At 39.1% G+C, this 12,352-nt stretch overlaps 1 protein-coding gene across 1 annotated transcript in view; it reads right to left on the minus strand.

Annotated features, from left to right (window-relative positions):
• Positions 1-12,352, minus strand: part of ANO4 (anoctamin 4) — a 137,499-nt gene that overhangs the window by 109,169 nt on the left and 15,978 nt on the right. Inside the window, exon 3 of the mRNA XM_026076113.1 lies at positions 5,472-5,582. Within this exon, the coding sequence (XP_025931898.1) occupies positions 5,472-5,582 (111 nt within the window). The remainder of the gene's footprint in view (positions 1-5,471; positions 5,583-12,352) is intronic.

The following is a 12,352-nucleotide window of genomic DNA, read 5'->3' on the forward strand; positions in this document are numbered from 1 at the left end:
ACCTTCCCTTCACCTTCCCTACTGTGTCAAATGGCAAGATTGGAAACTTTCCATCCCATATGATAATAATCTGGATGTAGATCACAACCAGCCTTTGCATATGTCTTTATATGAGAAGAATTTACCTGAATAATCAATATAAAGAACTGCTGGAGCAGAAACCTTTCTGAATGACCTGAAACTTTGCTGCACTGAAAAGGCAGCAGATCTCTGCTGGTGAAATTAGCTACCAGGACCTGTCTAGTCTGCCTTCAGTAGAAAATTGCTCATATCAAAAGTACACAGGTAATTGGCATGCTGGTTGGTAGCTTTAGAAAAGAGAATAAGGAGTGAAGAGACATATATGCCAAAGTACCTTGTCAGCCCTGGAGATGTCTGTGACCCTCCTTCAGCTGCAGTAAATGCGTGCTACCAGAGAAACTGTGGAGATCTTTACCCTGTAGTTGTCTTGTTGCCTCTGTTTTTGAAAATACACTCTAGTATTTCAGTTGCTGACACAGGAGGTCTAACATTTGCTGAGAACTTTTTTTTTCCCAAAAGCCTCATTGGATACTTAAAACAAATTACAATTCCTTAAAATACTGTTCCACAAAAACAAGTAAATGATTAAAAATCAAATCCTAATTGCTTCCATTCTCTGTGCAGTCCATTGTAATAACGGTGATGGTACTTCCAACCCAACCCTCCTGTTAACTGTAATTAAACTTAACCCCTCCACTGCACTGAACATGAAAATCCTAAGTTGCCAAATGTTGCTAAAGGCATAATCAGGGCTCCATCTTTTCTGTCTGCCACAGACCGTGACATATATATATATATATATAAATATATATATATACACACACACACACTCCAAACTGATCCTAACCCAATCATATATAATAATTTTACCTATCATTTGGGAGATGGACTGGTGCTAGTATATAGTCATATCTTTTTAGGCAGTGAAATTTAATAGCAGTATAGAGTAACATGCGTATTGCTACAGCAGATATTAAGGAGTCCCCGTATGGTTTCAGATCAGCTTAATTATACAGGTTCTTTTCTCCTTCCATTGAGGAAAAAAAATCAAAATGACTTTATTATTATTCATATAGTCAGAATCACTGGAGGAGTTTGAAAAAATATAGATATACAAATATTTTCATCCCAAATTTAGCAGAATCACACATTCTGAAAACTGAACATTAAGAAATTCTGAGTGAGAGTCGATGTGGAATCTGAGTAATTCCATGAGACTATTCAAACCAGGAGTCTGATTCAGGTAGCACTCAAAGATAAGGTAAAATAACACCTCTATCTTTCTGAGGATGGACACCCAAAAACTAAGGCCCCTGAAATAAGAATCTCCTTTAAAAAATGGGACCTGACTCTATGTGTTAGTGTGGCAAGATAGAAGCATGCTCAAAGATTATATTTCAGTTAATTAAGAGCCCTTCCATTACTAATTGTCACACCATGCCATTGAGTATACGCCAGCATTGGATAATGCAAATTGCAGATCAGTATTCCAGAAATCGCTCTTTGAAAGCTTTTAGGCCTATCAGTAACATTAAACAGTGAATTTATTTAAAAATTCTTCCTACCAGTGCTTATAAGATTTATAAAACAATTCTACATGTAAACGGTGGTGTAAAAGGATTGGGTTTAAAATCACAGGTCTTGGAGAATACCTCTTAATAAAAAATCTTTACTAAAAAATATCCATTTTGCAGAGACTTGCAAAGCAGAAAAATCCAAGAATGCAAAGCCAAGGCTCTTTCTGCATCTTGTTGCACTACATGTTATAATTTTTATAGCATTTATTTGGATTTTTGGATACATTTTTCTGCTCTCAGTAAGGCTGGTAGATACAATTTACAATGTTTTCTGCAAGGAGACCACCCTACAGCGCCCACAGCCCAGAACATTTTATCAGGTTAAATGTTAAATTCAATAACTATGCATAAAATAATAACCCTGTCTTATAAAATTCACTGATTTCTGACTTCCAGACTAAGAGAGGAAAAATGAGGGAATCAAATGAGCTTTCATTTAAACCTTAGTGGGAATCAACGTACACTGGATGTTGAAAAATATTCTGAAAAGCAAGAGACTTTTTGGAAGTTTGACTTTGGTGCAATGGCAATAAAAAGAAGTTTAATACATTGAAGCAAATTATAGGGATTTATAGGAAGAAAGTTTAATACATTGAAGCAAATTATAGGGATTTATAGGAAGAACTTTGAAATCAAGATTTTTTTTTTTTTTAATGAAGCAATTGATTGCTTTTCCACAAGTGGCTCTTCTCAGTGTAATAAACTAGGAAACAGCAAAGAAAGACTTCGCTGGTTTTTGTTCAGCCGGCCCCAGCTTCGGCTTGTCCCTGTCCCCATGGTGGTGCCCATCGCCCTGGGGCTGGGGCTGTCTCGGCTGTCCCCAGGATCTGCCCCACCAGCAACCCCTGCCTCCCTGACACCAGCCCCAGAGCACCCTTCCTCTTGACCAGAGAAAAGAGAATGACAATGAAATTCAAACTCAGCTAAAATAAGGACTTCAGATTTAAGAACGGCTTGAGAATGGGCCACAATGGGAAGTTTTGGTTTACATCTGACAGAGAGTTCATGCAATTCCTTGACACCTCTGCTGTCTAACTTACAAGTTTAGATAGGGTTCATCACCCTGTTTTACAATTTTACACCTAGTGCACCACCTTATTTTACAATGTGCATCTGTAGCCATTTCCAGTTTAGTGGACATTATTGTTTCTGCATCATCTCTGATTGATTATGGATAATTTCTGAATGTACTGTGGTCAAGAAGAAACTGTCTTATAAAAGACTGAGCAGAAATCTTTTGAAAAATGTGTTTAAGACTCTACCACAAACTGTGGCACTTAAGTGCAGAATTTAGCTTTGAAGCAGTGGAAATGACTTAAGTCTTTTATAATAGTAGTAAATTTGCATAAAAGCAGATAATGAGGTGGTAATTTTTCGTCTTCATTTGCAGCCTAAGAAACAGATCAGTACAGAAGAAGGAAGAAAGCAAGTCGCTTTAGAGCTACTTTCCAGGAGAAAGAAAAGCAACAATAACAGTTCAGAACAACCACCCTAGATAGAATATTTAAGCATGTTTTGTCTTAATTATTTGCTACTCACATCAGACTGCAGGTGACAAGAAACACCCCTGGATGTATAACAAGCCTTTGCAAGCTCTGTTGTACAGCCATAGCACTTTTCCAAAAGGGAAGGTAGCTGAAAAGCATAGAAGGTAACTTTCCAACAAAAACTGTGTCTGTTCTGAATAAAGAAAAAACTGTCTCCAAGGTTGTCAAAGTGGCACCCTTCTTAGAGCTCTAAAATCATCACCTATAAATCAAAATGTTAATTCTTGAAAGACTCTTTATGGAACATCATTTAGTTTTGAAATGATACTCAAACTAATAAAACAATTGGGGAACCTACTTCTATTCAGCACGCATCCATTAATCTCTTGCAAATATTTGCTTTACTTTGGGTAGGATTCATCTACGTTTGCATATCCAGAGTGCAGACGTTTGTGTCTTAGCTATGGTAGTGTTTCAACTGAGCTATTCTCTCTAAATTCCATCTATAGGCAATGGAGAGAAATAGCCACTTTCAAGTTGCAATTCATCTAATCTATTTTAGACACCTTATTTAAAATGAGACAAACTGGGCTCTGGACATGCTTATTACTTTCTATTGTCTGTAAAGGGAGCTTAGAAAATTAATTCAAATGTTGACATCTTCATCACAAACCTCTACATTCAAGTCAGATGAATCCCTTTTTGCGGCCACAGAAAACTGGCATACTTTTTAAAGAACCTATTGTTTTATCTAGAAGTTAAAAATTTGAAGTTATAAGTAAATTATAAGTTATAATGGATTTCTGTACCCTGTTGATTGAAATTTGGGGTTATTCAGTACAAGGATATAATCAATGAGCACAATATTGAAGTATGGAACAGTACCAAGGGAAGTCAAGAAACAGTCATTTCAAAAAGAACCTGCTTCAGAGGATCACTGCTAATAAATCTAATCTTGACATCTAATTTGTTTTAATCAAACCATCCATTTTTGTTCTGCTCAGCCTCATGCTTGAAAAGAAGAGTTTCCTGTATTCAGATGTAGTCTCTTCCCAACTGGAATTTGCTTGTCCTCATGGGAGGACACATGTCTTTTCAGCCTCTCCAATGCACATCCCAGCTGTTGCCAGGCCTGCGCCTGGGCTGTGATACATTAGTGGCGAGAGGGTGAGGAAAATCACATATTAAGGTTTCCTGATGGGAAAGACTTTTTAAATTACAAAGCAGAGTTCATCCTAAACCTACAGTTCGAATAATCAGATGAATCATTTTCAGACAATTACCACTGTCATTGTACTAACCCGAGAGCATTCCTCCCACCCCTAAACTAACATTACCACCAAACAACCTGACCATAAAGCTCTATGTTTTCTGATTCTTATGGCAAAACTCAGGAGGAGTATGGGCTTTTAGACATTCGTTTAGAATTCAAAAATATAAGTTACTGTTTCTTGCTTTAGAAAATTACTTCACAAAAAAAAATGTTTAAAATAAAACTGGAAAAGAGGGAAAACAGGCAGTTTTCAACCTAGCAACGTCATCAGGCCATGCATTTGGATTCTTGTCCTGAATGATAGTTTCCACTCTATTTTGAAAAATTTCCACTGAAATTCAAGCTTCTTTTGGATTCAAGAGTTGCCTCAGCCTTTTTGACTGGGACGAGGCTTGAGGGGAGGGTTTCTTCAGCCTTTGTTAACAAGACTAGAATTATTTCTAGCTCAAGTCTTGAGATCTTTCTGCAGTTGCATTTGAAAGGGTGGACCACTTAATTCACAGACCACAGCATATTACATGTGGAAAGAGACTGCTACACACACTAAGATATGTAGACCACCAGGTGACACGCTTATCACTTCTTATCCCCAAAGTTACCTCTTTCCCAACAGCACTGCTCACCCAGAGCTATGTTGACTTGTCTTCTGTTCCTTTATAAATGCCAAATAATCTCCAATGAATAAAAATGTGTCAGCCCCACTGGAGCTGCAGAAATGTGAATAGATCCCAACACTTTAGAACAGCTGGAACTTCAAATCCAGCCTTAGGTCCCAGAGTGTTGCACCTACATGACATCACTCATTCAACCAGCCATTCAAGAATGTCAAGAACAGATTAAAGTAATGGGAATCTTAATATTCTGATTACTCCTGTATGGGAAATATTTACTATGGGAATTCTTAGGTATATGATTCAAATCTTACTATGATTTGTATGTTAGTAAAAGATTTCTTACTGGCTTTCAATAAACCACTGAACTTTCTCACATATTTTAGTAATACATACTCAGCATTCAGTTTGCCAGTTTGTATGTTCCTTCAGTCATAATTTCAATGTGTTTCAGTCGACTCTTCTACTACATACTCAATTTTATATCCAACAGATAACTTACTTTCTTGTATTGCATTAAGAATTTCTGAAAAGTCCACATCTGTCTTCTGTACGTCTGGTGTTATCCATATTTGTGTTTCCAACTGGTTACCCTGCAAATCCTCTCTTCCTTCTGAAGAAATTGAAGAGATTGATGGGGTTGGGACAGTGCAGCAGAAAATCCAGCCAAGGGGCTTTTAGGTTTGAGGGAACATACACATTGGAAAAAACTGCCTAGATTTTTTTCTTTCCCAAACAGAATAATTTTTTCTTCAAAACAAGCAGCTTTAGACATAGTATAGACTCAACAGATTTAAAACTAAATAGAACAAAATGACAACATTTTCTGCTGTCAGCAGATTGATAGTCACCACTGCTGAATTCCTCATTCAGACAAACACCTGCCACCATGCCATGAGTGCCCCCTCACTGTACCACCTACAAAACTAACTCCAAAATGTGAAAACAGACAAGAGACACTGTTACAAATGACACAGGATTATAGTAATAGCTAGGCTAAAATAAAACACACTAACACACCAAACACAAATTAAGTGTCAAGACAGAACACAACCATTAGGAAGAAAAGAGCATGGACAGCATATTTCAGCCACAGGACGCCCTAAGGTCTCTTATGCCAAAGTGATAGCATACCATGGTCTAGGAAGAGCTCCAGTACTGCAGTACGTTTTGAAGGGGGTCACAAGAATATGTAACAGTTGCTGTGATGTCAGTTCAAGAGCATTGCAGAATGCAGCACTTTATAAATAAAAAAATAGGCTAGCAGGTCACAGTTTCAAATCTATTTGCACATGTAAGCAGGCCCAAGATTTGCCCATTTTTCAAGAGCAAAGTTCTTTCACTTGAGCAAAGAAAGCAGAAAGTTTTGAAAGCAAACCCTTTCCCTGTAGACCCTTAGCCAGAAAATGTACTGGGCATATGGGCTTAAACTGCTGGCTACAGGGTGCTATAAGGCAGCCAAGGACAAAGAGGGAGGTGACTGGGCACATGGCAGGTTTCCAAAGAACAGCAGCAAAACCTGACCTTTCGCAAATGCATCTATTAGAAGTGACGCTCTTCAGTAAGTAGTACACAGAGTTAGCAGAGAGTTGCAGTGGTCAGGGAGATACCTAAGATGGGACTTCAGAACAAATGAGTCATGGCAGAAGAACAAGCCATCAGGTCATTTAGTCTATTACTGTGCCTTCACTATTGGCCATCTTTCCTGCTTTTGATGGAAGCAATTTCCTTTCCTCTGCAGTCTATCTAGAACAAGCCAATTTTCTTCTGAATTCCTTCTGAACCCATTGTAGCTCCCCCCCACCTTTGCCCACAAAGTGACTATCTCACCAGAGCCTTAATGAAAGTAGATACAAATTATATTCCTGGGCACAAAATTACTCAATGCTACTTTAAAGTCCATACTTCATTTTTTTTTAGAAATACAGGTCTCAAAATGAGTATATACCAGCTTGGGTCTTTTTTATTTCCCAATGTTAAAATATTATAAATTTAAACTGTCTCGTGTTTGCCCCAGTGTATTCTTTTGTTCCACAGAAAAGACTCACTGTTAACATCAGATACAATCTCCCTTACAGATTCCTGTAAAATGATATGTCATAGCAGCAGCAGGAGTCAGCATTTAATGATGTAGAACAAAGAGAATTTCTTAAGTGAGACAGCTGATTATTCATATAATAGCAGCCTAGGGAAATCTGCAGATGGCCTCAGAAGTGGGAGTCTCAGAACTGCCCCAAAAGAGACTTCTGGGGACTAAAGAAAAATAGTGTAGCTGCTAGAAAAGACTTATCAACAACCAGACAGAGGTAGAGAAGTGAGTAATAGACAGCAATTCAGTTAAACAGCTTTGTCAGTGATATCATTCAGGTTATTGTTAAATAAGCAACTTTCATTTTTTAACATACACATATTTGAATCCTTAAATCGGCCAGCCTATCTCCTCCATTTGAACCCTGGTTACAACCAAATAACAATACTGACAAATACCTTCTCCTCCCTTGTCACACCCAAATCATTGCTCCTCACAAGATATGAAGGCGGCGGATCCCTGCAGCACCTCCAACAGACCTGAGCCATTGGGCCATGGAGGGAGGCCGCGAGAGCCAAAGCAACTTTCGCGAAAACCCCCTCAGCAGCAGATCATCCCATCAACCAAGGGGCTCTGGCCATAATATCCTACTAATGTCAATGTGGCAAATGCAGCGTGAGGGCAAAACAGGTTCTGCCCGAGGTAGTCTGGGAATGGCATCAGTTCAGGTACCGAAGATTTAGAACAAAGACCAGCCAGCAATGAAAGGCCTGAACTGCTGATGTCAAACATATATCTAACAAACAGGCCTATTATTAAAATGAAGCTGTCAAAGATTTGATATATTTAATTCCAAGATCACTTTTTTTTCTAATTAATGAAAAATACTGGCCAGAAGGTGTCCATAAAATGTCCAACCTAACCAGACTGCTGTCCAACCTAAAACAACTTATAAAGTCAAGAGGAATTTTGCTGCTTTCTTCAATGAGTTCAGAATTTTAGCTCCTATATTTGGCCCATTTCAGTACAGGGAGTTTCCGGCATTTCAGTATGGACACAAACAACAGTCTCATATGCTCCTGTGTTTCACAGTAGCCTTAATACTTGGACTCACTGCACAACTATCAGACCAACAATATCATCCAGTCTGATTTCACTCAAAATCAGAGACATCATCTTCTACCAGACATTTGTGATTTAATACATGCTTAATCACAGGCTGGTCTTCACCAAAACAAGGAGACCAAGAAATGTATCTGCCAATAACTAATAGCTTCCAAATAAGTGGTTACAGGAAAGCTTCCCTCTCCCATATTCTTCACAGTGTCAATAAACAGAGTTGAATCAAGGCAGGTTCCCTCTTGTCGTCCTCTTTCTCTCCCTCAGCACCCACTTTGTAGGAGGGAATGCCACATCTTTTTTGTTGAGGGAGACAACCACTGTGTGACAGGGGTGGACTGGCCAAATTAATGATTTCTGATTTGTTGGGGGAACACAGTTGTTAGCCCAGCAGGTATTTGGAAGAGGTACAATGTTCTCCTCTATGCCCATTTTTTTTCTGGATTTTACCATAGTTCTCCAATGTAACAAATCTGGATACTATCCAGTGCCACTGTTGCTATAACAGGATCAGTAGCCTCGCTTTAACATCTCCCTGCTTCAGCAGCTGCGAGGTGTTTCTTGCTAATTCACGCCTTCTCGGTGGTAGATCCCACTGACTAAACTCTAAGCAATATTGCTTGGGAGGCTGGGAGGGAAGACCTTTTCTCCATAGCAATATGAGAAATAAACACATGTAAAAGCGAATATTGGTAAATATTAGATTTACCAAACTTTCAGTGATTTTATTAAAAGATCAGTCTGAGATTTTTCCTCAGTTCACTGTGACATTTTAGTCCATTTTAAAATAGCTCATGGCATTCACTCTGATCTACTCTTTGATGCATAAAGTGCATAAAGTAGCATACTATTTCCTTTATTTGTTTTGAAAGGATGCTGCTAATTAGGTTAGGAAAACAACTCAAAATTTTTAAAAGACATTTCATTTTTAAGGGCTGAATGAGATGGTTTGTTCTAAACTGGAATTTTTATTTATTCTAAATAATAAAATGAACATATGTATCAGATGAGGGAATTATGTAGCAAGGTACTAATTATGGTGCTAAAGTTAAGCCAGCTCCTTCCCACCGCAATGACAAAGATTTTCTGTCTGCTTAAAATTAAGAATATACTCAAGTACTTTGCTGCATGAGGGCCTTGTTGCTTCTAGTATCTATCCAAGTATCACAAGTAACATTTCAGATGTGAACTTCACAAACAAAAGGCTATTTTTTTGCACAGTATGCATTTGAAGACAGATTTTCAAAGTCTGTGCATTTTTACACACGCGTTGTGGTGTGCAAATCCTATTTGTAGATGGCTACATGCATACTGTGGTCTGAAATTGAGCATGAGCACTTGTGTACACGGAAAAATGCACATGTTATTTTCAGTATCTGGCACCAAACATAGACAGTATATAAATAGGTTGATAGAGCAAGTGCTGCTATTGCTTAATAAATCTCAATAATTTTGAATGGATGTGTGAGAACACAACTGATCTTTGTAATTCACTGTGGCAGTCAGGGCTTCTTGAAGAATTTTGCCACTTAGCTTCCAATCATTGGTTGGAGTAGAAATATTTAACTCTCCTGCTTTCTATAATCACAGTCTTTCTTTTTTGTCCCCCCCTCAACTCCAATTAACTAGGCAAGTAAAAACAAATGTTTTCATTGCAGCTGTAGAAGCTTCTGCAGAGAAAAAAAAATTACAGCTTCAAAGAATTTCTCAGAAAAGGCATCTCACCAGTGACTTCCTTCCGTTCAGTGAGCTGAGAGTTTTTTGTCATTTTGGCAGCAAACATGCACCTTCACCAAGGTTGTGCTTCAGCCTGGAAATGGAATACAAGTGGCAAATAACTAGGAAGCCATGTGGGGAGATGCTCCTGTCACAGGGCCACCTACCACCAACCGGACACTATTTAGCAAGAGCAAAGATAACTCTAACACTAGCAATTTTATTCTGCTTCAGTAAGTACTGCCTATAGTTTCTACAGAGAAGTTGCTCCTTCTTGCCAGAGTATCTTCCTTAAAGCAAGCAGAAAGCTGTGTGCACGGTGCCCTTTTCACTCAAGGCAACCCCAGATCAGCCTGGGGTGAAGCATCACCCTTGCAGGTACATCTTCTACTGACTTCTCACTGTGGGAGCTAGGCAGTTGGAAATGGAAATTGTTTAAACTGTTATCTAGACATCTCAGTCAGAGCTACACATACATGAAATCAATAGCTTTACTGATCTTAATTCTGGCCTTATATTTTCTGGGATAGGAGTTAAAACGTTCTCCACAGTGGGTCTTCCCAGCATCCCATGCCTGTAATGAAAAACACACCTCAAATACCTGAATGACGAACATATTGGTTCAATCATTGCCTCAGAAAAAAGAAGCTGTTCTCTGAGTCATAAACTATATATACATATGTGTGTGTGTGTGCACGTATATATATATATATATGTACACATATATTCACATAACGTATCTTGCTAGCAAGACAAGGCTGACACTGTGCTGGCCTAAGAGGAGTGGCTCAGAGAGAGCTAATTAGGTACCGTTAGGTAGAAGGTGAGCGTATTTCACGAAGTCTTTTAAAAGGGAGTTGATTTGGCTACATTGCTCAAAGAGAATTTCAAATTGTTTTCGATATGAAATCCTCTATCATATACTAGGTGGTGAGGAACAAAACAGAAAAAGGATTGCACAGTTCTATCAGCATATATTTACCCCCCTCGGGGATTTAAAAAAAAGCTTGGAAATGTCACAAGGTCTTTTGGGCGGTGAGGTTAGCAGTGGTGCTCTGCAAGCCGCCAGATTGCAGGGTGGTGATGCTGGTGAGCTGTCCTCCCATCCCCTCCTGCAGACCTTGCTCCTCACATGAACCCCCTCGCTCCTGAGGCCTCGCGTCCAGCTGAGCCACCACATGCCAGCAAGGCAGGGGCAAATATGCCCACCCAAGAGGGCAGCTCCCTTACACCTACAGGGCTCCCCACCAAAAGCCTCACCAAAGTCAGAGCAAAAGGCTGTGTGTCTTCTCTCACAGGTATCTTCTCAGTGCATGGGGCAGAAATGGTTACGCGTCCTGTGTCCTGCCACGAGCCACCTCTTCCTTGCACAGAAGAAAAAGGCTCTGTTTTCTCCCTGCAGCTCTTTGGCCCCGCAGCCCAGCACCTGGCTTCTTTCTGGAACAAGATTTCAGATTTCTACATGGGGGTTAAGTCCCCTTATCTTTCATTTTGATGCTTGTTTCCAGTCTTGAGTTCCTCTTGCAGGTGGCAGTGGGGAGAAGGACAGAAAAAAACGTGTTTAATTCCCTCTTTCTGGCAGAAGTGAACTTGTTGACCTATCTGTATATTTAAGACAATGTCGGGGGTAAGACCAGCTGCCTGCCACATCTGCAGTGGTTTCTGTGTGGCAGTGCCAGCACACATGCAACTGCAGTGATGAACTGGGAGCATCTTAAAGGGCTATTAAGCTGTTTATGCAGTTTTCCCTAATTTGAGGTAGTTATTTTTACCCATGTAGGTCACAGGTCTGCCTTCCATCTATCTACAAAGCACACCCACAGTTCTGAAAGAATTATAAATAATAGGTAATGATACACATTGAAAGAGAGGTCTTTAGAGTCTTCTGATTTAAGCCAAAATACTCTATCACAACAGTGTTAATACGCAATGCATTTCCATGACAAACAAAATTGGGTATTCTATGGAAATATTTGCAGACCTTTGGAAAACCTCTGACCTGGTAGACTGCTGTATATATCCATGAATACTTAGGCACTTGGATAAAACTTTTGATAGTCTTAACTGGTTTACCAATTACTTTACAAATAGAGTATACTCTGTCACTGTTCAGCATAGATAAACAAATCTTCCATTAGGCAGAAAAGATCATTTCTCTTAACAGTTTTCTCCCTGATTATGGATTAAATAACATGTCTGCAGCAAAAGTGACAGCTCTCTGTGAAAAAAACACCAAAATGTCTTGTTAATTTCAACGATGCTTTAAAAGCAATTGCAATAAATACAGCGGGCTACTTCAGTTTCCATGGGAAAGTCAAAGGACATCAGGAAAAAAAGGAAATTCCAAACCCAAATCATTTTGTTTAGCATGAAGAACCTGCGTTACAGCTGGCTTTCTAGGCATGGCCCTATCAAGAGTATTGTAATAACTGTATTGGAATTATTTTTGAAAGGCAATTTTAAAATAGCTTCCCTTTGTATTGAAATACACTGTAAGGTACGACGTATGTTTAAGTATG

The sequence above is a fragment of the Apteryx rowi genome, unplaced genomic scaffold (assembly GCF_003343035.1).
Source record: "Apteryx rowi isolate R43461 unplaced genomic scaffold, aptRow1 scaffold_426, whole genome shotgun sequence".
In the NCBI taxonomy this organism is placed as follows: Eukaryota; Metazoa; Chordata; class Aves; order Apterygiformes; family Apterygidae; genus Apteryx; species Apteryx rowi.